This window comes from Rhincodon typus, chromosome 16, assembly GCF_021869965.1.
Source record: "Rhincodon typus isolate 14 chromosome 16, sRhiTyp1.1, whole genome shotgun sequence".
NCBI classification, from domain to species: Eukaryota; Metazoa; Chordata; class Chondrichthyes; order Orectolobiformes; family Rhincodontidae; genus Rhincodon; species Rhincodon typus.
The window spans coordinates 21,478,372-21,504,442 of NC_063347.1; the positions used below are offsets into that span (position 1 = coordinate 21,478,372).

Consider the following 26,071-nt stretch of genomic DNA (forward strand, 5'->3'; position numbering starts at 1 on the left):
GTTGGTCCAGTTAGTTAATGAAAATGATGGAAAAATACTTTTGTATCAGATATGCTTTAATTTGCAGGCCACCAACAATCATTTATTCTCATCACTTATGCTGTAGTGTATAGGAACTTCTTCTAAAATATGGTGATGCTGTAGTGTATAGGAACTTCTTCTAAAATATGGTGATGACAATAATACAAAAAAAGTAAGACAATCACAATTTTTTTGATCCAATTTTCAAAGGGAGCACTATGAGAAATTGCTCTCCATAAATCATTATTTTGTGACAATTTTGACAAATTGTTTGATATATACAGTTGAGCAGCACGGTGGCTCAGTGATTAGCACTGCTGCCTCACAGCACCAGGTACGATTCCACCCTGGGCAATTGTGTGGAATTGGCACATTCTCCCCATGTCTGCATGGGTTTCCTCTGGGTGTTCCGGTTTCCTCCCGCAGTCCAAAGATGTGCAGGCTAGGTGGATTAGCTATACTAAATTGCTCATAGTGTCCAGGAATGTTTAGGTTAGGTGGGTTAGACGTAGAAAATGCAGGGGAATAGGTCTGGGTGGGATGCTGTTCGGAGGGGTGCTGTGGACTTGTTGGGGCAAATGGCCTATTTCCACACTGTAAGGATTCTATGATATAAAGCTTCTTCCATACGTCTGTAAATCAGTGTCAAAGTTACCCACAAAGCTAAACAAATGAATTAATTGTTTTGTCATTGTCTGTCTTCCACCAGCAATATCTTCAATTACTTGTTAAAATATGCATTATATTTAGCTGCATTCACACATCATGTAACTTCACTACTGTAAATCTACCTTGGGCATATTCCTAAGCTCAGACCTGTTATTTAGGGGGAGGACTGCTTCTGAACTCATAACGATGAGTAAAGTCATTACTAACTTACAATTCCACCAGTTCAAGTTGTAAATTTCAACAGGTGGAGGCAAATTACAGCAAAATTTACATTGTGTATATGAAAATGCAGAAGTCAATGCAAAGCAAATACACCTTGTGTAAATGTAATTTAAAATATTGGATGATCAATACACCTTTCACTTGTTCTACCATTCATGGAAGAGAAAATAAACTATTGCAAACTACTGCTGCAGCAGCTGGAAATTGCAAGAACTCTGTTTAGTTCGGAAATATCTAATGGAATTCACTTTGCAACTCCACCTTTACAAGGTGACTTTAAATTTCTTTTGTACCCTGAATAGTGTATAAAAATTGGGGAGATTTCATAACTGAGCTTAAATCATTCATTTTCTATGAAATGCTTGGAAAAACTGAGAAGGAGTTTAGTATATGCAAATTCTTCAGTAACAGAGCATCTTTGTCGAAATTCCAGTGGATGTAAATCACTGAGACAGATCAAACGTAGTAGTCAAATGTAGTGCCAGATATTTTATTGAATGGTAGTTATGAATCAAGAAAGAAGAAATGAGAATTCACACACTGGGGTGAATAAATGGTCAAACAGAAGCTGTAAAAAAAAAATTAACATTGGTTGCTCCATTATAATAATTCTTTTATTTTTAGATATTTTCACAATACGGTCTAAAAGGCATTATCACATAAAGTTATAGGCAGTACACCATCTTGTGTTCAATGTATTATGGCTCACTGAACTGAAGCTGTATTATAGAACTGCTAAACTGAACTGCTCCAAGTGAATATCCAATAAAGTCAAACACCTTCCTTCACCAAACTGTAAATAAAACTGGAATGCGCTTGCAAAGTTTTGGATTCAAGTCATAAACAAACAACATTAAAATAACAACTTTATTTTTCATTGTATGTTTGAGACCTTAAACAGATGCAATAGCTCAAAAATTGTTAAGAAGATTAGATACATAAATAAATTGATCATTCTGGCCCTAGTAGTGCAATGTTCTTAATAGAAAAGACAATGCCAAACAAATCCAAAGATACATTGAAACAGTGTAAAATACACTAAAACATACACAGAAAATGCTGGAGGAACTGTTTTACTTTTACTAAAAAAAATACTAAAATGCCAGAAAACTTCGTTTAATGTATTCTCAGGCATTAAACCCAGTCATGCCTACACATAAGCCTTATGAATCCACATTTCCATGCAACTTTGCATTGCTGTAGGTATTCAGTATTAAATTTACAATTTTAATGATACTATTTTAACCAGGGATATTCAAAACACTTGTAAAAGTTGCAAAAAAAAATTGAACTTCAGTGTGTGTTATAGATTTAATTTAGTAAGGCATTTGGCTGTACCTGCCCAATACTGCCACCAACAGGAATCGAGTGGTATGTTGAGCCAAACATCACCATGCTTGACTCAAACAAGTTACAGCTGAGACATCTAAGAAATTCTAAGCACAAGCTTATTAATACATTTGATTCTTTGTAACTGACATTGTCCAATTAATAACTAGCCACTTGGAAGTAAAGCTTGAGCAACATCTCTGTGGATGGAAGATAGCATGCTCCAAGATGATAATTGGCAGATGGAACTAGCAAAATAAAAATCAATCCACACTAGACAAGGATTATCCAATGACTGAGCAAAACATCCAAGCAGTATGCATGACATATGCATGTTGCTCAATAACACAGTACTTGAATATTGCTGAAGAGAGACACACATTAAAATCATAGAATCCCTACAGTGAGGAAATAGGCCATTTAGCCCAACAAGACCACACTGCCCCTCCAAACAGCATCCCACCCAGACCCACACCCCTGCCCTTTCCCCATAACCCTACATTTCCCATGGCTAATCTACCTAACTTACACACCCCTGGACACCATGGGCAATTTAGCATGACCCAGCCACCTAATCTGCACATCTTTGGACTGTGGGAGGAAACTAGAGCACCCAGCGGAAATCCACATAGACATGGGGAGAATGTGCAAACTCAACACAGTCGCCCCATGGTGGAATGCTAATCACAGAGCCACTGTGCCACCCCTTCTACTGCAACATATTTCATGTTGCACTTATCAGGACAAATACAAGGATGCTAAATTTTGAATGACCACAATTTATACTACAAGAGAAAAGGTATAGATTAGTAGGCAAGTCATCCCTTACTGGCCAAAGGGATGCCATGGAGAAAGCACCAGGGAACTACAGATTTACTAAGCTTGTGGGTAATTCAAATAAGGTATGAGTAAAACATGTTCTTTCTGTTTGCAGAGAATAGGGTACACAAATATGAATGAATGTCACCTTTAGCAAATGTAAATGAGCCACCTTACAAGCTTAAACTGGTCATTACTATGATCCTCAGCATACTCAGGATTATTCAGCAAATGTTTCCTAATTGCAGAATCACATGTAACAGTAGATGTTTCAGTTTAGGATTGCAAGTATGGGCTGGTTGAGAACTTTATGTATTCTTCCTATTACAAGCAACTGAAGAAACATACTGCACTATTCGATCAGCAAATCATTGGAGTATATTGCCTACATACACTCTGTTGCTGTTTCATGCGTTACTATTTAGTGGCAACTAACTGGATACAAATGTCAGTTCAAAACAACATTCTGACTACCATATAATTCAGTAAAATCATACATGAATACAAGTGCTGGTGTGACTCAAGGTGAATAGGCTGTACATTCCAAACAGCTGGATGATGGAACATGCTATTTGATTCACTCAATTGTTTGGAATATGGAGATTAAAAACCATATTCAACCAGTCTGCACTTACTCAACCCAAAACAAAATAGTGACTGTTAGATGAGATTCTGTCATAGAGCAACACTCGCCAAAAATCCTAACCAGTTAGCTACACTAGCTAATTTAAAATCATCAGTTGAGTTTAGAAAGGGTAAATGAACCTATAATAGCGTTACATTGGATAATGAGTTTCTGTACGTGAATCAAAAGAAAAGGAATATGTTTATGCCTTGCACCTTAATTGAACTGCCTGGGAGCTGGCGTACCCAATACTATAGTAGCTGGCTGTTTTGTTCATGCCACGCCCCAGTCAATAATGGTTGACTTGTCAAAAATCAGCACCCCCTTCTCCTGTTGCAGCTGTTTGAAATTGGCATTCTTCAGTTGTTCTGATGAATGCAAGACAGAAAACTTCGGCAAAACGGTTCTTTTCACCAATATTCGACAGTTAGATTCTAACGAATCCTTTGCAAATATGGAACTATTGGTAATGGTTATAAAGGGATGCAGGAAACACAATATGTACTGGAATTCAATGCATTTCAAACTTTCTAACAACTGGGTGAACATAAAACCATCTGTTGAATCATTCTCTTATGGAACGGTAATTCACTGGCATGAAAGCCAATCAATCCAAAGACAAACAAACAATGGTACTAACTTATATTTTGCCAAGCAAAGTGTTTCAGTTTCGGATACAGTACTTCCTAATGACAATTATTGCTATACAATCCATTTAGCAAAACTGGTTCTGAAATAGGTGACAAGTAAACTAGTGTTTCAAAAATGGATAGTTGTAATGACTTCACCTTGCCTGTAATGCAGTAAGCAAATTCACCACATGCGGTGGCATTAAGTATGCAGACAGGAAAAAAACCACAATTTGAACTATGGTCCCTACTGATCTTCCACTCTTTCCACACTCACTAAAACAAGAACTATTTATGTCTAAACACAGCAGAAAAAGTAAAAGTTTTATTTAAATTAAAAATATAGTAATCATAGAAAAAACAAATAAAGATAAGGTTTTAATTATTTCTGAGAGACTGAGACACAAAAAAAATCCACGAAACCAAACAATTCACATGAGCTGAAGCTTTATTATGATGTCAATGTCTTGGTTCATGCGTCTGACTTACGAGTCAGCAAAGTAACAATATGACATGAATAAAAGATCTTCCAACTTCTGTAGCTCACATGGATCTGGAGGGATCTGCACAATTTCCAAGAAGATTGGATCCTAATTAACCACCTGACAACTAATCACCTATGAGTAACAAAATTTACACACTTACAAAGTTCCATGGAATTATAATGCTGGATATTGTAAATCACAAATAGCACTTGTCTTCATAAAATATTTACAGGAAAATTGTTTCCAAAATACTCATCATTATTAATGACACTGATATGCAAGAGTAACCTCCTCTCAATATAAAGATGATGCAAACATGCATTTAATAAGTTACAAAGAATCCCAGCCACTGATGAAAGCTCACAGCTAGCGTGCTTTATTTAAAATTGTCTTTTTCAAATGTAAATTTAAATAATAGTTAGCAAACGTTAGGACGATTTTCTTCTCCATCCTCTCCACATTTTATGCAGCTTCTTCATGCTATAGGTAACTGTTTTTTTCACACCTAAATGCAAATGAAACATGAGAGAATGTCTGGAGATTTTAATACAGCTTTGCAGTCAGCTGAAATGCCATTGGCAATCAATAGTCTATAGTGTACAACTATTTACATGGGAAAAAAAAAACATTTACCAGCAGTAAGAATTCCTTTTGCACTTTGGGTCATACTCGAGGATTTTACGATACCAGCTACACCTAGCATTTGGAGAAACAAAATACTATTATTTTGGCAAGAAAGTAAGAAATGCTACAGAAGTCCAAACGATATATTTAAATAAAATTATATTTTGCTGTTAGCTCTGAAAGTTGAAGCTACAGTTTGGAAAAGACTGCATATAAATTAACTTGCCCCTAGATTAACAGTTTTAAATTTCAGGGTGCATGCAGGACATGGTTCAACTCAAGACAGACTTCCTGCATTTGTCTTCCAGTTGTTATTGCTGTTTCCCTAATAACTCGCATTCAAGATCTTTCCTGCCACCTGTCCCCAAATTTCTGCTCAAAGGTTTTTATGACAGAAACAGCAGAACATAGACCGCTGTAGTAACTTTGTAATCAGTTTATAACTGGTGCACAGACTTGGTTTAGCTAATTAAATGACAAACAAAGAAATGTCATTTGACAAAAACACAAAGATGCTAATGTACATTGACTAAATAAAGTTTGTAACAGTTATTCCCCATGTCAGACTTTGTGTGGTACCAATGTTCTCTCTAACTTCTATTTGTAGTGTGCAGCTGGCTTGTTCCATTATTGATGCCTTTAAAATTGAACAACTCTGCGTGGGTGCACCTTAATGAAAATGTTTGTTCACAAGCTGATTGTTGCTTTACGCACACCAGCACAGATTAGAGGAATAGTTGCCCAGATCGTCAGGCTCCGGGTTGCCAGATTTGCCATTCTAATCTACTTCATTCACCTGTCACCCTACCCTCTAATCCAATTAACTTACACATTCACCTTCTCTCCTAGTGAGGCCCTGAGTCTTTAAACATTTACTGGAATATGGCAGCCAATGCCATAAAACACAGACAAGTGTTCTACAGAGGTTCTCCAAGGTGCTCCCCGAGAGGATTGCTGCACCATCTCTGTTATGAAGGATTGGACATTACTATATACCCAAAAATAAAAAAATCGTAGGTAGGTAACCTTTGAAAAGGATTCCAACAATGATTCAAAGATTTGGGCCATTAATGTGTACACAAAATTAAAATCAGAAGGAACTATAAATCCAAAGTATGGAGTTTGAAAACAGTTTTCATCAAGATGTAAATAAGGAAGATTTCATAGCATTTTTGTAGATCACATAAATGTCATTTAAAATTGGTTCACATGGTTCTTGTCAAAAACAAAGCAAATAAGCAAGCTAGAAAACCAGGCAATTCATTCATGTTCAATGGTTATTAATTAGTCTGCGTTGTTGATATCATGGCCTCTGTTTTGAAATTAAATAGGTCATCGTTGCAACTGGACACTCTAAAATTGAATGGTATATTCATAAAACATGGGAAGGAAACAATAAATTTGAATGCCTGAATAGCAGCTCTTTTTTAACCAGCCTGTTCAGAAACACTATTTCACACTTCTGGACCAGATGAGACTTGAACCTGGGCCGCCTAGTTCAGAGGTAGGGACACTACAACTACACCACAACAGCCCTCCAAAATGCCACACTAGATGTTTTTAAACAACCCCAGTTCAGACATGTTGAGACATGTCTGCAGTAAGTGGGACCTGAACCCAGGCTGCCTGGCCCAGAGGTAGGGAAACTATCACTGAGCTGCAAGAGACCTCTTAAATGCCTCATTAGCTTTCATTCCAGAATGAAATCAGAATTCAAATTTTACTATCTCATCATGGTGGGAATCGAAACTATGCCACCAGAACATTAGCCTCGGATCCTAGATTACTAGTCCAGTGACAATAGGACTGTCTCCTCTAACCAAAATACCTCACTAAATATTTTTGAATCAACCTGTTTAGAGATATTATTACACATCTCTGGAGCAGGTGGGACTTGAATCTGGCTTTCCTGGCTCAAAAGGTAGGGACACTATTATTGCACTTCATGTCCCTTCAAAATGCCTCCTGAATTTTAGTGCATGGCAATCAGACTGGCAAGGTGCATTCCTCAAGGTAAGGGGCTAACTTTGAGTTAGGAGGCACAGGTTCAAGTCTTGCCTGCTCTAAAGATATGTAATAATATTTCTGCACAGGTGGTTAGAAGAAAATATCTCTAAGGAGAGCAGAGGGACTTTTGTGATGCAATGGCATTGTCCTTACCTTTGTATAAGACTTTAGTTAGGCCACATTTGGAGTACTGTGTGCAATTTGGTTGCCACACATAAGAAGGGTACAGAACAGGTTTACCAGGATGTTGCCTGGTTTGGTGTATATTAGCTAATGAGGAGAGGTTGGGCAAACTTGGATTGTTTTTGCTACAGGATCAGAGGCTGTGGGACAACCTGATTGAAGTTGTATAAAATTAAGAGGTGTGGATAAGATGGATAGTCAGAATCTTTTTCCAGCATGGAATGTCAAGTACTAGGGGACGCAGGTTTTAAAAGAAAGGGGAAATTTTAAAGATGTGCAAGCAAAGTTTTTTTTTTTAAAAAGACAGAGGGTGGTAGGTGCCTGGAACATTTTGCCAGGGGAGATGGTAGAACCAGATACATTAGCAAAGTTTAAAAGGCATTTAAACAGATACATGAACAGGTAAGGAATAAAGGGATATGGACTATGTGCAGGCAGATGCGATCAGTTTACAATGGCATTATGGTCAGCAAAGACAATGGGCTGAGGGGCCTGTTCTTGTACTGTGCTGTTCGATGTATCTTTGGATCAGTAGGCCTGGGTTTAAGTTTCACTTGTTCCAAATATGTCGTAGCATGTCTGAATGGGTTGATGAAAATATATATACCCAGTGGACAGTGGGTTTCCATGTTTTAAGTTTTATCCCTAGAAAAACATTGCATGTAGAAAATATTATAGCCTTTTTCATCCAAATGTCTTGTAGATAAATGACAGCTTATTTGTAAATATTTACAAATTAGCGTGTGTAAGAAATGTATTTTGAAGGGAACATTTTAATACCTTATGCCGATTTTAAATTTAACAATCTTCAAGTATTTGTTTCATTATGGAAATTCTCTGGATTATCTTTTATTGAATAAACCTGGCTTATATTTTTAGGTATACACATTGATCTTACAATTATATGCGGTATTTTACTTTGGAATATTTATTGTCTTTGGTATAGCTTGGGAAAATGAAGTGAGTATCCCATACACTCCGCTGGTTAAAGTATACCAATGCTTGGGGATAAGTGACCCATTCATCTTCTAGAAAAGGTGGCAGATTTGGTATACATATGAAATAGTATGCTTTAATCCACCCCTTTTTTTGTAATTTTAGGAAAGAAGGGTTGAGAAAAAGTTCAAGCAGCAAGAGGAAAGAAAAGTGAGCACGGGACTTCAATAGTAGAGTGCTGACTGGTAGTGTAAAAATGTTGAGAACTGATAAGTGGTAAGAGATACATATCAGGTTATTGCATGTACCTTATTACTGAGAGTGCAGAAGATGTCACATTTTTCTTTTCCTGGGATGGGGTAGGAGTAGTGTTGGAATGGTGAGAGAGCATGGAAAAAAACAAAGTTAAAAATGTAGACATTTTACCCAGACTTCACCACTTGCACATCATACAGCAAGCTGCAGTATGCTGCCAGAAGGCAGGGAATATAGCGTTTGTTAGAGTTTGCGAAGGGGATGCAGTAAATTTTAAATAATTTGCAGGGGTCTCAGTATGGAAAATGAAACAAAACATTTTACAAGATCTTGGAAATATTTGCTAAATTAGTCACACATTGGTGGAATTTACTATTGTGATGTTTGCACGTTATTTATATGATAATAATTGACTATCGGTACAGAAACTAAAGTTGAATGACTGAAACAATAAAATGTAAAAAAAAAAGGCTCAAATTCTTGGAATGGCACAATATGTGACTCAAGCTAAAATTACATCATTGTGCACCAATTATTAAATAAATGTTAACAGTTTTTTGGGGATGTAACTAGCAGACAGAGGGATACTGGTGAATACAGTATGTTTGCATTTTCAGAATGCTTTTGATAAGAGGTGCCACGCACAGATTGTTACACAAGATTAGGGACAGTATATTAACATGAACTGAGGTTTAGCTAACAGACAAGAGTAGGAATAAATAGGTGATTTTCAAGTTGGCGGGATTGCCCAAGAATTAATAGTGAAAATGGACACAAGAAGGTCTAACTTGACTTGTTGACACGTGTCTCAAAAGGTGCCTGTTTATACATCTGATAACACAAGCTGTCCTGGGGATTATTAGATATTCCTCATGGCTGCATTTCATAGGCTTTAGCACAAGAAAGGCCTAACAAGTATGTAAAGGATTTCTCTCCAACATTAGTTAGAACTAAAGGGGAACATTAACCAGCATGCTGTGCTCCAACTTCCACATTAAGTACTTAAAGATTGCAGGAGGCACAAACATAAAAAGGTAAATTTATTTATTTTTAAATGTACTGTAATGTGGAGCAAGCGGGACTGAAATAAAAACAAACTGCTAGTGAAACTCAGCAGGCCTGGCAAAATCTGTATAGAGAGCGCGCGTGAGACAGCAAGAGAGAGCACGAGAGAGAGACAGAGACAGAGAGAGACAGGCAGGCAGACAGAGTTAATGCGGAGTTTAATAAAACTGATTTGCGCAATGGTTCCAGTTCCAGATGCTATCAGACCCGTTGAATTTCTCCAACACTGTTTTTATTTGAGAGCTTCAGCTTCCACGATATTTAGCTTTTTTTGGAGCAACAGTGAGCCTTCTGACTCCAGAGCATTGTTTCAGGCCAAAAAAGTTACCAGCTCATGTTCACTGTTTCCATTTGTTTCAAGGACCAGAGACAAATAAATATCAATTGTTGCTGGAGGACCACCAACTTAGTGAAAAACACTTTGGGTCTGCCTGAATCATGCTAATCTCCCAGTACAAAGAACTGTACAATGGTGTTGCAGCTAGCACATTCTCAATTTCAGGACTATGTGCTGAGAACAACATTAAAGCTTGGAACAGCCCCATTCTAAGGTTCTCTCACCACAACACATAACTCCTTTGGCCTATATGAACTGAAGAATGTTTGACATGAAATGTAAATCGGAAACTTAATCTGTAATGGTAACTTGTGCAAGACACTTGGGAGTGCCACATCCCATATATTGAAAGAAATTGAACTGTATCACACTTAAGTAATGGATGTTTACAAATTATATGAACAAAGTACGTTTTTTCCTCAAAAAGGCTCCAGGACCTACCCGGATGGCTGGCTACTTTTTAGTCAGCCTAAGTTAATGCAGAGAAAGCAACAAATTGCCTCACTAGTATCCAGGAAAGTTTGGACTAACGAAACTTCAACCTTCAATGGGTTAACATGGAATTGTCTGTAAAGCATGTGACAGTTTTTGTTAAAGTTCCATGTTTGTTATCCTTAAAAGGCATGTGGTAACAGATTATTCAGGCTTGACTCAGCTCTTATGAAACTAGTTTAGGAATGTCTAATAACACCGTGAAACTCAGATGAGTAGTCATTTACAGTAGAAATTGAGTATTCCAGGTATGGCAAATACTTCAAATAGATGCAGTTTCTGCATTTTTTTGACATCACCGAGACCAAGGCTCATAATACAAAAACAACTTGGTTATAAAAATAACCAACTGAAACTTGTATTTTTCATTTTAAAAAAAAAAAGGGCCATTCAAGCTTGAAATCCATGACAGCATTTGCTACTGGAGATGAATCAACCCAAATTTGCAACTTAAAAACTTTAACATTATAAAGATTTTGCAAATGTAGAGTAAAGTGCTTTGGAAGGCAATGCAACAGAGCAGCTAAAAAGCTTATCTTCCTGCCTCCAGCTTACAAAACCAGTCTGGACAAAACATTTTAAAAAAGGACATTTTCAGGAACATATTTTTAGAATAATCAAAGCATGCACTCTCTTTGGTAATTTTGTTACAGGTACTTCCAAGTAATTTGCCACGCAAGACATATGGCCATATTTTTAATTAATAAAGGAGCTAATTCTTGGGGATGTAGTAAAGTCTTTACACTATTAAGTTGTCTCACGATAAATTAAAATGCAAAACTAATCACCAATATATCAAACAAGCTTCACAACATTAAAGTCTGACTTAATCACAGCACAACTTGGTAGCCATGTTTATGAAGCAGGTCATGGGGAAGATTTAATTTTAAACAATCTGGGTGGAATCTTGAAGGCAACTGGGGTCTTGCCTGCTGAAGGGAGAGTCAGCAGGAGCTTCATATCACCTTTTGTAAGGAAGGCACATCATATCTTGTAGCACAGCAGCAGCCTTTCACATAGTCTGAAGGACTTTGGATGCTGGCGGGGCTGGGGGTGGTGCTGGTGTTGGAAAACCTGTATTGTGAGCCTTGCTGACCAGTCACAGGCTGGCAGCTCTATTGATCTTAGGTTTATCTCCAACAAATCTGGAATCTGGGAGGGTAGGATAAACAAAAATGCTTAAGGAAAAGTATTCAATTGCGTTATCGTTTTGTGCCATCTCCCATTTTCTGGCATCCAATGTTATGCAACTCAGGAAAATATGTTCCTGATTGCTCGATTCACATTGTTGAACTGAATGTGAACATTGTGCTGCTCATTAACCAGAGGCATCTTGCATTCTCCTAACTTATTCTTTCATTCAGCTTCTGTAGGCACAAAAGCAACACATTCTTTCATTACCTAAAGGAAAGTCTTTAATATATTTCTCAGAAAGTTTACTTTCTGCAGGTAGTGTAGGACTAATTAAATCATTCAGAGGCTAAAAATGTCATCTGGAGGAACACATTGCGTCGGAGGTCCTGCTAGTCTGAATATGTATCCCACCAATCCAGGAAAGGGGAAATTATGGGAATACGTAGGTCCAGAAATAAATGTTTAACACTGGGCAAATATTGCCTATATAGAAAATATCAATGGAGAGAATTGAGAATCAGAGTCTACTCTATTCAAAAGTACAACATCGTTGTAAGATCATAAAGAAAATTCTACAAGTCCTGTTTATAATTCGTTAACTAAAATGACAAATATTTAAACACTTACTTTGCTGTATTAGTAATCCACAGTCTGGATCCTGGGCTACTTGAAGCAAGATCTCTTCTACATCTCTATTTTTCCCTGGTTGGTCTACCAAACGGGTTATCTCTTGTTGAAGAGTTCTAGGCAAAGCCATCAATTGATTGAATTGACCTTCTGGACTTTTATCAAGCTTAAAAATAAGTACAATTGATTATCACTGTTCAATAATAGAATTTACGTTCACTAATGCAGCAAACTGCATCCAACATGTTTCTGAATTGAAGCGCCATTACCTCTAATTTACCCAGTTGCTGCTTGTAGACCACTTGAGGGCACTCCTGTAAAATGTTATTGTAAAGTCTTTGGAAGTTTTCCATGTTTGCTGTAACAATATTCATTACTTTTGATCGGTCTTCTCCAATAATCATTCGAAAATCACCTGATTTAGAAGAGAATTAATCCCATTACAAACAGTGTTTACACAAATTCAAATCTTCCAATGTCTTAAATTCCTGAAGTGACGTTTATGATAACAATATTAAAGCAACTTATATTTATAATTGAATCTTTAAATATTTAAAAACCCCAGCTGTTTTATGGACACTGCGCTAGCAAGAGAGACATTGAAAAGGTACATAGAGATTGGTTGGTGGGGAATTTTAAATCTCTTAAAAAGTTGGAAAGGAGAGATCGGTGTGAGGACTAACAGAGAACAGGGGCATTTAACCAATAGAGAAGCAAAGTAAAGGGTGAGGGAAAAGTCAGAGGAAAGCAGCATTTTGGAAGGAACATGGGGATGCAAAGGACCACAGGGATAATATTGGACAAATTCATTGATGGAGTTGTAAATGAAAATGAAGGATACAGTGGAGGAACAAATACGTTAAAGTATTCAACTGACATGAGTGAATGTAATAGCTGTAGTCAAAAAACGTGCATGGATTTTCACTTGCTATTCAGTTATTTGAAACATTTCTAAGGGGCATCAACAGCTACTACAAACTAAATAAACCTGAGTAGGACAGTCCAGCAATACGAATGTAGAGCTCCTCCTCAGTAAAAGATTCCGGCAGCATAAGAAATGCTGCGATCACTGCACTTCTCAGATTCTTAGCCAGTGCATTTTGTAACTTGCCATTTTCATTTTGGATTAATATCTTCACCTGAAAATGAACATAGATTTCAGTGATGCTATGGCAGCCCATCCGTACAGAATATTAGCACGTGAAACACCTCTTGCACAGTTAAGATAGCCATTTCCTGGAGTAGCAACTCAACCAAAGCAGTTTCTTATTTAATTGATCCAGGAAACAACTGACCTAATTATTCTCTTTCATCAGCAGTATTGCATGAAGGTCTCTATAATGCAAAAAATCGACCGAGGTGGGGAGCTCAGCAAAGGTTTATAAAAGAACAAATAATATGACAGAGAGTACGGCAAAGCTCAGGAATTTAACTTCAGGCATATCATATAAAAGGGACTGGTATGAGAAGAGGTCCCATCCACACGGGACTGAAGGTGTTGTACTTAAATGCATGCAGTATATGAAATACAGTAAATGAGCTGGTAACGCAGATTGTAATTAGAGGGTATACCATTGTGGGAACCAGAGACGTGGCTGCAAGGGCATCAGAGCTGGGGAGCCAAATATCCAAGGACACGCTCCTATCAAAAGGACTGGCAGTTAAGCAGAGGGGGCAGGGATGTCTTGTTAGGAAGAAATGAAAATCAAAAGCAACAGTGAAATGGAGTCAGAAAGCACAGAATCCATGTGGGTAGACTTGAGAAACCGCAAAGATAGAAAGACCCTGATGGGAGAAATTGCAAGAGTAATTTTAGATATAGAAAAGGGTAAGAAAGAGGCAAGAGTGGACATTAGATTGCTGGAAAATGAGGCTGGAGGAAAAATAATGGGGAACAAAGAGATGGCGGAGGAACTGAACAGATACTTTGCATCAGTATTCACGACGGAACACACCAGCAGTATACCAGAGCTTCAAGATAGTTGGTGGGAGGGGCGAGCTGTGGAGTGTCATCACTAAGAAGGTGCTGAGAAAGTTGAAAGGTCTGAAGGTGGATAAATTGCCTGTACTGGATGGACTACAACCCAGAGTTCTGAAGGATATAGCTGAGGAGATTGTGCAGGCATTGGTGGTGATCTTTCAGGAATCACTGGAGTCAGGCAGGGTCCTAGAGGACTGGAAAACGGCTAATGTAACACGGTGTTTAAAAAGGAAGGCAGGCATAAGACAGACAATTATAGACCGGTTAGCCTGACCTCAGTCATTGGTAACATTTTAGAGTCCATTATGAAGGATAAGATTGCAAAATACTTGGAAGTGCATTGTAAAATAGGACTAAGTCAGCATGGCTTCGTTAAGGGGATGTCATGCCTGACTAAGCTGTTAAGAATTATTTGAGGAGTAATGAGCAAGTTAGACAAAAGACAGCCAGTGGATGTTATTTATTCGGATTTCCAGAAGGCCTTTAACAAGGTGCCTCACAGGAGGCTGTTAAACAAGGTAAGAGTCAGTGATGTTACAGACAAGGTACCGGCATGGATACAGGATTGGCTGACTGGCAAAAGATAGAGAGACAGGAAAAGGGGTATTTTTCAGGATGACAACCAGTGACTAGTGGAGTTCCACAGGGGACAGTGTTGAGACCGCAATTATTCACATTATACATTAACTATCTGAATGAAGGAACTGAAGGCATTGTTGCTAAGTTTGCAGATGACACAAAGATAGGTGGAAGGACAGGTAGCATTGAGGAAATGGGGAAGCTGCAGAAGGCTACATGGGTGGGCAATGAATTGGCAGATGGAATACAATGTGGCAAAGTGTGAGGTTATGCACTTCAGTAGGAAGAAGAGGTATAGGCGATTTACTAAATGGGGAAAGGCTTCGGAAGTCTGAAGCACGAAGAGACTTAGGAGTTCTAGTTCAGGATTCTGTTAAGATTAACATGCAGGTTAGTTGGTAGTTAGGAAGGCAAACACAATGTTGGCATTCATTTCAAGAGCAAGTCCACAAAACTACACCATCAGGACTGTCCAGAGGCAATGGAGAGAGGATTCATTTGATAATTGTACCTCAGAAATCAAAAAGATTGAAACTAATGTCAGATTGTATTCACGCAAGGTAGGCCAAGAGTACTAAGTAGCATATTTTGGAGCTGTGTAGTAGCCAATTCGTGCAGGGTGTGATGCAAATTGATTGTGATGCGCAGGATATATTTTTTGTATCATTATTTTAAGCAAATTTTAATTTTTTATTTGAAGTACAATTAATCTGTTAATTCATGCCTAACTTGCATTGGCTCCAATTTGTGCAATTCTAATAAAAGCTCAAAGAAAATGGAATTTTGTTGGTAATTTGTTAATTTGGGAGTCATTCAGTACATTTGGTTATTTTAATATATTGCTCCCCAGTGAGGATGGTAACATCGGATCAAACTGATATCAGCATCCAGTAAGTTTTCAAATTCTGTTCCAATGCAATGAGCATTCCAACCTGGTCCTAAACTCAAAAAGCTACTATAGCTTATAAACATAACCTACAGGTTTATGCAGTCTTCCAGCAATGTATAAGTTTTTCCAATAAAGAAGATCTTCAATCAGAGTTCCTGTACTGATGACGCCATACTTGATTATCTGAAAAAAAGTATTCCATTATGATTCCAGCAGATTATTCACTTATTGTATTAATCGTGATTGTCTTGTTTCTTCAATATTAGAATCTTGTAATTGCTTAAGTATAATTTTCAAAATTTTGTTGCAAATATTGGGTTGCAATGTTTACATATCAGATATATTAATGAATCCCCAACATTTAAATATTTTATTTCAATGGCCTTTAAGATAGCTGCAACTAGAAATCCTTCTTCAGTTTACAGCTTTTGCAAAGAGATTTTCTCTCTTCTGAATTTGAAAAGTTTGGTTAAATGGTATCTGAAGTTAATTACGATTTATGGGATAGCATTTTACATTGAATTAATTTTTTTTTCTACACAGAAAAGTCCATTTGGCCCAACCAGTCCAGGCTAGCATTTATTCTCTTTGGGCCTCCTTGCATCTTTCCTCATCTATATCCACCACCATTATCCTCTGTTTCTTTCTCCCTCAGTTGTCTACCTTTCACCTTAATGCAATTATATTCTTTCAATCAACAACTCCCTGTGGTAGCAAGTTCCACATTGTCACCACACTTCGGTAAAAAAATTTCATATGTATTTCCTAATGGATTTCTCAGTGACTATTTAATATTGATAGCCTCTTGCTATCCTCTTTGCAGGAAATATCCTGTGGAAATAATCTCTCTGCATTCCAATCAATCAAAACCTTCATAAATTTTAAATACCTCTCTTCTGTCATCCATTAGCCTTGTTCCCCAAACCCCACCACCACCACCCCCGGCCAATTGTCTTGGCCCTGCCTGCACATCCTTTCCTGATATGTATGCCCACACATTTCTCATTGCCAGCATTTCCATATCATTTTTATGATACAGTAATGACAATTGGATGTAGCACTTTTAATTGTGGTGGAATGGTGTAATGGTAATGTCACTGGACTAGTAATCCAGAGTTCCAGCATAATATTCAGGGGATGCGTGTTCGAATCTCACCACAGCAGATGGTGCAAATCGAATTCAACAAAATGTGAGATTAATGGTTAAAATGAAACAAAGAACTCCACAATTGCTGGAAACTTCCCTAGGGGAGAGGTGATCGAAACTAGAGAGCATATTTAGGGCAGCACTGTGGCTCAGTGGTTAGCACTGCTGCCTCACAGTGCCAGGGACCTGGGTTCGATTCCAGCTTCAGACAACTGTCTTTGTGGAGTTTGCACATTCTCCCTGTGTCTGCATGGGTTTCCTCTGAGTGCTCCGGTTTCCTCCCACAGTCCAAAGATGTGCAGGATAGGTGGATTGGCCATGCTAAGTTGTCTGTAGTGTCCAGGGATGTTCAGGCCAAGTGGATTAGCCATGGGGAATGCAGGGTTACAGGGATAGGGTTGGGAGCTGGGTTTGGGTGGGATGCTCTTTAGGGTGTCGGTGTGGACTCAATATGCTGAATGGCCTACTTCCACACTGTTGGGATTCTATATAAACGACTGCAGTCAGACCCAAATTAAAATGCATGTTTGGCACAACCTTCCCTCTTTTCAATTCTATCTTTCTACAAAAAAAAAAGCCTTCTGCTAGATTATAAGAAATAGGAACAGCAGTTGGCTTTTGAGCCTGCTATGCCATCCAATAGGATCACGGCTAATCTGACATTCCTCACGTTCACTTTCCAGCCTTTCTCTCGTAAGCCTTGATTTCCCGTGGAGATCAAAATCTACCTCAGCCTGAAATTTACACAAGGCCTTTGCCCCACAGCTTTCGGTGGCAAGGAGTTCCAAATGTTCACAACCCTCAGAGAAGACCATCCTCCTTATCTTAGTCTTAAATTGGCGCCCCTTTATTCTGAGGCTTTGCCTTCTGTTCCTAGACTCTTCCGAAGGGCGAAACATCCTCTCAGCATTTACCCTGTCAAGCCCCTTAAAAATCCTAGGTGCTTTAATAAAGTCAGCTCTCATTCTGCTAAACTCCAGTGAGTAGAGTCCCAACCTGTTTACCCTTTGCTCATAAAATAATCCGTCCACACCAAGGATCATCCTAGTGAACCTTCTCTGTACTGTCTCCAATGAAATAATATACTTGCCTAAAAAAAAAGACCAAAACTGCTCACAGTACTGCAGATATGATCTCATCAGCACCCTGTATAGTTGCAGTAAGAGACTTCCCTACTTTTATACTCCATACTCCTTGAAATAAGGGTCAACATTCCATTAGCCTTCCTGATTACCTACTGTACCTGTTGCTAGCTTTGTGTGTTTCATGCACAAGTACCTCCAAGTCCCTTTTCCTCCATTTCCCTGTTCTTTTGTTCTCCCTTCCAAAATGAACAATTTCACATTTGCCCACATTGTACTCTATTTGCCAACTTTTTGCCCACTTACCTAAACCTGTAAATTGATTGTATCCCTTCACAACTTGCCTTTTACCTATTTTTGTGTTGTCTGCAAATTTGACTACAGTACATTTGCTTCCTTCCTCCAAGTTATTAATTTATATTGTAAATAATTGCTGTCCCAGCACTGATCCCTGTGAAACCCCACTGGTTACAGGATTGTGAACCTGAAAAAGTACCTCTCATCCCCACTCATGGTTTCCTGCCCATTAGCCAATTCTCCATCCACCCTAATGTACTCCCTCCCTCTAACACAATGGGCTTTCATCTTACGACTTAACCATTTGTGAGATACCCTGTTGAATGCCTTCTGGAAGTCCAAATACAACAAATCTACTGGTCCCCTCAATCAAGTCTGGTTTAGACTTCCTTAAAAAACTCTAACAAATTAGTCAGACACAGTTTCCCTTTTCATGAAGCCATACTGCTCCTGCTTGATTAGATTATGATTTTCCAAATGTGCCGCTATTACTTCTTCCACAATACATTCCAACATTATGGAGGATAGATTAATTGGCCTACTGTCACCTGCATTTTAACTTCTACCCTTTTTGAATTAGGGTGTCACATTGGCAGTTTTCCTATACTCTTGGTACTTCTTCAGAGTCTAAGAATTTTTGGAAAATTATAACCAATGTATCCAATATCTTCGTAACTACTTGTTTTCGGATTCAAGTCATCAGCCTCATTAGTTTGTCCAGTACTATTTCTCTAGTGATGGTGATGACACCTAATTTCTCCCCATATTCTTTGGTATCAATGGGATATTCAAAGTATCTTTCACCATAAAGGCTGATGCAAAATATCTGTTTATTGATTGATTGGTTTTTTTTAAAAAAAAGGGCCTTGCTAACCTATGGCATGACTCTTACTGATTGGTGAACATGTATTCTGTGATCCCCTTGTTCTTTCACGCACTTAGACTCATACCCGCCAAATACTAAAAGATCTCCCCTTCCTCTTAACAAAATGTACTAATCATATTGTGGAATTTCATTCACCAGTTATCTGTACATTTTGCAAGTTCATTAATGTCCTCCATAATATGTGGCAGTGTACATGTTTTCTGTACTGAGTATGAATGCCACCCTCGAAACTGGAATAATGCAAAAATTTAGAAATTATGTCTTTTATTCCAAAACCAGATCAGTAATACAAGTTTTGAACAGCAATGTTCTCTGCACTGATCTTTGATCTCTTTACTTAGCTACAAATGTTCTCCTGTATCTTCATTGATCCATGGTGTATCACTAGTGCTTAGTTTGACCTTTCCTTTTAGTTGAACAAAGTAATAATTCTGTGATTTTGTTGGGGTAAAGACAGAAGATTAACACTAGATAACTGAGCCAGAGCAGGCTTGATGGGCTGAATGGCCTCCTTCTGCACCATAATAATTCTGTGATTCTGTGAAGTTCTACTCAGTCCTTAAAATCAGCCTTTCTCCAGTTTATTAACTTTGCTTTTGTCACACTCAAATTATGTATTCGCTGACAAAACACATTCAACCTTATATTGTATACCTTATTTAGAACTTTTTGATTTGGCAAAATTCCATACAAAATTGTAATTTTATTAATTCAACAAGTTTTCAATTATGGAATAAAATAGACGTTCTAAAAAGAAATTTAGGACCCAACTGTAACAGCTAACTTGTCACACATCATAGTCAAACACTAGCATGACATTCAGCTAAAATGGCACATCGGGTTAATTTAGGTCAGTAAAAATGGACTTGCATTTATACAGCATCCTTCACCCTAGATAGCAGACAAGATCTTATTTTAATGCTGCACACCCTCAGGATTGCACTGGGAATCAGTCTAGATGTTTGTGATCCAGTCTCCAGAATGGAACTTCAATCAGATCCCTCTGATTGAAAGGGAAGTGTGTTACTGACATCTTTTAAAAATCATTCGTGCAACTTGGCATCATTGGCTTGGCCAACATTTATGGTAGATCCCTGGTTAACCTAGAAAAGGCGGTGGGGAGTCGCTTCCTTGAACCACTGCAGACCTTGGGCCAAAGGGACACTCACAGTGTTGTGAAGGAGGGAGTTCCAGGATTTCGATCCAGAGACACTGAAGGATCACAACATAACTGAAGTCAGACTGGGGTGTGACTTGAAAGGGAACTTGCATGTGGTGGTATTCCCATGCATCTACTGCCCCTATCCTCCCAAGTGGTAGAGGTCATGGGTTTGGATGGTGCTGTTGGGGAAGGCTTGGCAAGTTCCTTATGTTGATGAACAAGGAAAATTCATAAATAATACTTTTTTTTGTAAATATGTAAGCTCATCATTTGGAATGTACAAAGTTCCCCAGCAGTCGAAAATTTCTTAACAGAGAGAAAGAGAGAGAAAGAGAAAGAGAAAGAGAACGGCTAGAATGTTTATAGCCTCATAATTTCTAAATCAGGCTTACTTTAAGTTTTGACTTGTTTCTTGATATAGATTTAAATTATAACCTTACCCAGTGTCTGCTTCTCACAAATTAAACTTTGTAGATTAAAGGGTGTACAACAATATACAGCAGTATACATAGTTTAACATAGCTACACTTCTGACACCAATAAAGCACAGCATGCAGTAACTGTGATCATTGGCTTAATAGCATGTGCATTAAAAAGTCAGTCCCAGAGGATCTTAGGGTTGCTCTCTCATTAGACAGAAGTTTTAACCTGAAGGTCACCACACCTCAGGCAAGGAAGGGAGAAGGTGGGACCTTCATGGTGACCTCAAGCTGGTACAGAAACCTGTGCTGTTGGCATCACTCTGCATTGCAAACCAGTCATCCAGATAACTGAGCTAACTGACCATGAGCATGTGCGTACGCATAGAAAAAAATGCAAGAGTACTCCCTGTAGTTAAAAGGTGCTTCTGGAGGGAGTACAAACGCTTGATGAAATACAAATGGGTTAAATAATTCTCAGTACAATTTTCTAACTAGAACTATATACATCCAACTTAGATTTTGATGTCAGCCTGGCAAATAGTACAAACACCTGTTTCTGGCGCCAGAATGTATCTTTAGGATTAAACTCACCATATAAATTGATATAAGTTCCTTGCTTTAGATAGTATATAATTGTTTAGAGTGATACTCACATTAGGAGTTGGTCTCAACTTTCGAGCTCAGAAATATGTTGTAATCAATGGGATCGGATAAAACAGGTCATGTTGCCAAGAAAGTGAGGGAGTTTAAGATATGCTCAGACCGCAGATCACGCATGGTGACCAGATAAAGATTTTTCAATCTCAAAATGGTGATTGCCTACACTAATACCAAAAAAGTTCACGCTTTACATTCAGTATACAAATTGGTACATGTTTGTGGAAGAATTTGTCAACGCTTAAAGATCAACTTATATATCATGATCAACAGTGCTTCCTGTGGTCAACATTATAAAGCTACATTTCATATTAGGCTTACTCACCCTGTCATCACATGGCACTAATGTATTGTAATATATTCCAGCTCCATAATTATTCTGTATTTTACTAACATGTTTTGGTCCAAAAAATCTTAAAAATGAATAATGTCGGGGATTTTTCATGATATTCATCGTATGCCAAGTCACAGGATCATCCACAGCAAAGACAAAATCCAGCATATTGTTCTAAAAATGAATAATATATTTTGGTTACAAGTAAATCTTAACATAAATATGAATTAAATAACACACATTATGAAAAAGACACTGCAACAGACTAAACAATAAATTAATCCATTATTTAAAGGACAGAAGCAACTCCAGTTTTATGCAGAAGAAATCAGGGTCAAATACTTAGAGAATACTTCACTTGTGCCCACACACTTACTCAGATTGAGCGTGTGCATTGTTATTTTGTTTCCTCACACCGTGAAAATTTAAACTTCAAAGTGTGAGCTAAACAGGAAAGTGAATATTGAGTAAAACATTAAGTACTGTTGATCCATATTGGTGCTTGTGTAAACACAAACAGGTATCCAAGAGTATGAGGCATTAAAGAGACAGTAAGCACTGGGAAGACAAAAAACAGCAATAATAAAGATTATTTAAATAATGTATGAAATGGCCACAGAATGAAACCTTCAAGCCAAGAATTTCATGCTTTTTAGACTCATCATTAATTTTGAATGTTCTTTTCCACATCACAACTTGTCTTCTATTTATCTCCTGGTTAATTTCTAATTACACAAGTATCTGTTGAATAATATTTATAGCAATGACTTATTAGTCAAGCTATTAATTGCAGTTGATCATCTATGAATATAGGATGGAAGAGCAAGAGTGGGCCATTCAACCCTTTGAGCATGCTCTACAGTTCAATAATATTGTGGATGATCTTGGTTGTGGTGTCATTTCTACTTTCCAATCTGCCCAACAGCCCTAAACTCCACTGTCCATCACGAATCTAACTCTGCTTTGAATAATATAAAGTGATCCAGTCACCACTGTTTTCTGGGGAAGAGAATTCCACATATTAACAACTGTGCAAGAAACATTTTCACCTTAAAAGAAGACCTCTTATTCTTAAACCTTGCCACCCCTAATTCTGGTCTCACCACAAAACAAGGTATACTCCCAGTATCTATCCTGTCAAGTCACTTCAGGAGGATTTTATAATGTTTCAGTAAGATCTCTTTGCATTCTTTTAAACTCAAAAGAATGTCAGCATGACCTGTTCAATCATTCTTCATAAAGGTAAGTCCTTCATCCCAGGAATGAATCAAAAAAAACCTTCTCTGAATTTCTTCTAATGCAATATTATCTTTTCCAAATACAGAAACTAAAACTCCAAAATTGTACACAGTACTCCAGGTGTAGCTTCACCAAGGTCCAATACAGTTGGAGTAAATCTCCCCTACTTATATATTCCATTTTCCTGGCAATATATGCCATCATTTCACTTGCCAGGACAGCCAGATCTCTGTACATCATTAAATTCTTCAATCTCTCTCCAATTTTCAATTCTTCCTGCAAAGTGGATAAGTTCAAATTGTCTGACATTTTACTTCAGCTGTCAAATTTCTGCCCACACCTAATTTGCATATATCTCTTTGCAGACTCTCTACCTCCTTTTGCCAATCTACATTCTGAACTACCTTGGTATCACTGGCAAATCTAGCTACCATACGTTCAGTCCTTTCGTCAGTCATTGACAATGCCCGCTGGAAATCCAAGAACACTACACCCACAGGTCCTCCATTATCCATCTTGCATGCTACCTCCTGCAATTTCCATTCATAAAGCCATGATCACATTGAGTTTCTAAATATTCAGCTACAATTTTCTTAATAACGGATTCAAACAGCTTCCCTGTAACAGATGTTAGGCTAACTGGCCTATAGTTTCCTGTTTGGTGTTCCTCCCTCATTGAATATAGGTATCACATTAGATATTTTACAATCTACCCAGACGTTTCCAGATTCTAAGAAATTTTGAAGGATTATAGACAATGAATCTACTATCTCGGCAGCCACTTCTTTTAAGACACTAGAATGTAGGCCAACAGGTTCTTAAACAACATTCTTGCTAATTCTCTTTCTTCTGTGTGGGTCTCCAAGGTCCATGCGTGGCAGCAGCTTCTGGAACTGGAAGTGAATCAATACTGCAAACGACATCACATCAATCGCCATGCACAGACCTCCAGAGACTGCATGTGTGCTGCTTAGAGGGAATATTGTCCTTGGGACTTAGTTTTTCCATGACCTCTTCCTTGCTCCTATTCACCTCTTGATTTTCAAGAATCTTTGAGAACTAAAATGCTAGTTTTAGTTCCCCTTTCCTATTTAAATGTTGTAAATACCCTTCCTGTCTGTTTTATATTAACAGCTAGGTTTTGCTAATACTTTCCCCCTGTATTTTCAAAATCATTCTTTTGACCAATCTTCTGACCTACCAATAATTATTGCAGATTTATGCAGCGCTTCCTTCAATTTGATACCATCCTTAACCTCCTTCTTCAGCTACGAATCAGGACTCCATTTGAGATTTCCTGACATCTACTTTTAGATTTTCAGGGGCTCCCTTTTTTCACTAAATCCTTCCATAGGTGGTGCAATCACTGAGGGAAAACACCTTTCATGCTGGTGTGGAATAAATGGGGGATTTGGACTCGCACTGAAACAGAATAAAAAGAATTCATCAATATCACCTCTATTACACTTAAAGACACAATATAAAAAGGATAACTTTAACTTCCTAGACACGATAGAATTAAAAAAAAGTCAAAAGGCACCCTAAACACACATTCCACAGAAAAGTGAGGTGAGAACTAACCTGTTGCACGTTTGTATCTCATGCAAACATTGTAACTTGCACTTCAAGTAATTCATCGTTATGTTAGACACTTTGAGATGTGACAACACACAAATGCAAATCTTTAAAATAATCATTATGAAAACATTAAATTATAAAGGGACTTTCAGAGGTGGATCTGCCCACCATTTCGGTTTGCTACAAATGATACATTTTTCTTAAAGTGTTTTTTTGGGACCAAAACAAAAAGTCAGTCAAGTTAGTTCAACCCGATAGCACAGATTTAAGGGTCAATCTTCCTTTAATTAGAACACATTTATTCTGTGACCAATAATTTTGTCCCAAATATCAGTTCCATTATGCTGCTCACAATGTATCTCTTTTACATTCACAAGACCAACTGCAGAATAGGTGACCACTTAGAGGAACACCTCCACCATCTATAAGAATGACCTTGACTATCTAGTTGCTCCCATGCTATCATTTTCATTCTGCTCAAAGCAAGGCAGGGGAAACAACAACTCATGTTTCACTTGGATAATTTACACCTCAAGGACTCAACATTGAATTCAACAACTACAGTGTACAACTTCTGCCCTTCATTTTGATTATTCCCTGGTCATGGTTTGTTTCTTGTTGGCTTTGCTCTCAAAATTTTCCCCTTTTCACATCTTTCATTTGCACCTATTTCACATCTCCACCACTCCTTTACCAACATCTACACTCTCTGAGCACCTTCACCATCAGTTCCAGTAGATCCTCCTCCTCGACAGCATGAAAATCACTTTCCAACCCCTTTCAATTCCAAAGAACATTAAATTCTATTTCTCTTTGTACCGATGCAGTCGGATCTGCTGAGTTTCACTAGCATGTTGTTTTGTTTTTATTTCAAATCCGCAGTATTTTCTCCTATATCAGTATCATTGTTACAAATCCATGTCCTAGTTTTGTACAATTAATAAGGATAACCCCCTTTTTTCCCCCAGCACAGCCCATGTTAGCACCTCTCATACAGGGTCTCCCTGACTTACACTGGGGCCTGAGTGTCCTGTCTGTCCGAACAGGCCAGAGCCGTAAGCAAAGGCCAGGCTCAAATCCCGGGGAAAATGGGCCAGGATCCTCCGCATCAATCCACTGTTACTCTGCAACATCGGCAACGACATAACGTCCCGAACTACCACTCAGCCCCTTCCGCGATGGGTTTTTTTTTATTTATAAAGGCCCAGGACCAGCCCCCGAAGTAAAGTTACGAGCCAGGCGGTTCCATGATGTCGGAGGGCCAGGGGGCTGCGCTGTGGGCTCCGCTCGCCGCCAGCCGCCAGCGCACTCACTGCTCCACCTTCCGGCAGGAGGAGCAAGCTGCAGGTCCCACTGGCT

At 38.2% G+C, this 26,071-nt stretch overlaps 1 protein-coding gene across 3 annotated transcripts; it reads right to left on the minus strand.

Moving 5' to 3' along the window:
- Window positions 1–4,744: 4,744 nt before the first annotated feature.
- On the minus strand, window positions 4,745–26,071 carry tamm41 (TAM41 mitochondrial translocator assembly and maintenance homolog). Of its 3 annotated transcripts, XR_007263894.1 has the most exons (9): window positions 25,726–26,034; window positions 21,887–22,069; window positions 15,999–16,091; window positions 13,448–13,598; window positions 12,729–12,874; window positions 12,460–12,625; window positions 8,858–8,898; window positions 5,433–5,495; window positions 5,286–5,304 (listed from the first exon to the last, which is right to left on the minus strand). XR_007263894.1 is itself a non-coding variant. In XM_020510958.2 (8 exons), the coding sequence occupies exons 1-8, from the start codon at window positions 25,855–25,857 to the stop codon at window positions 5,228–5,230; spliced, it is 1,011 nt and encodes a 336-aa protein (XP_020366547.1). In that variant the 5' UTR covers window positions 25,858–26,071; the 3' UTR covers window positions 4,745–5,227. The 3 variants fall into 3 exon arrangements, 2 of the variants coding, with proteins under 2 accessions (XP_020366547.1, XP_020366555.1); XM_020510958.2 differs by lacking the exon at window positions 8,858–8,898 and having other exon boundaries at window positions 4,745–5,304; window positions 25,726–26,071; XM_020510966.2 differs by lacking the exons at window positions 8,858–8,898; window positions 25,726–26,034 and adding an exon at window positions 24,336–24,545 and having other exon boundaries at window positions 4,745–5,304.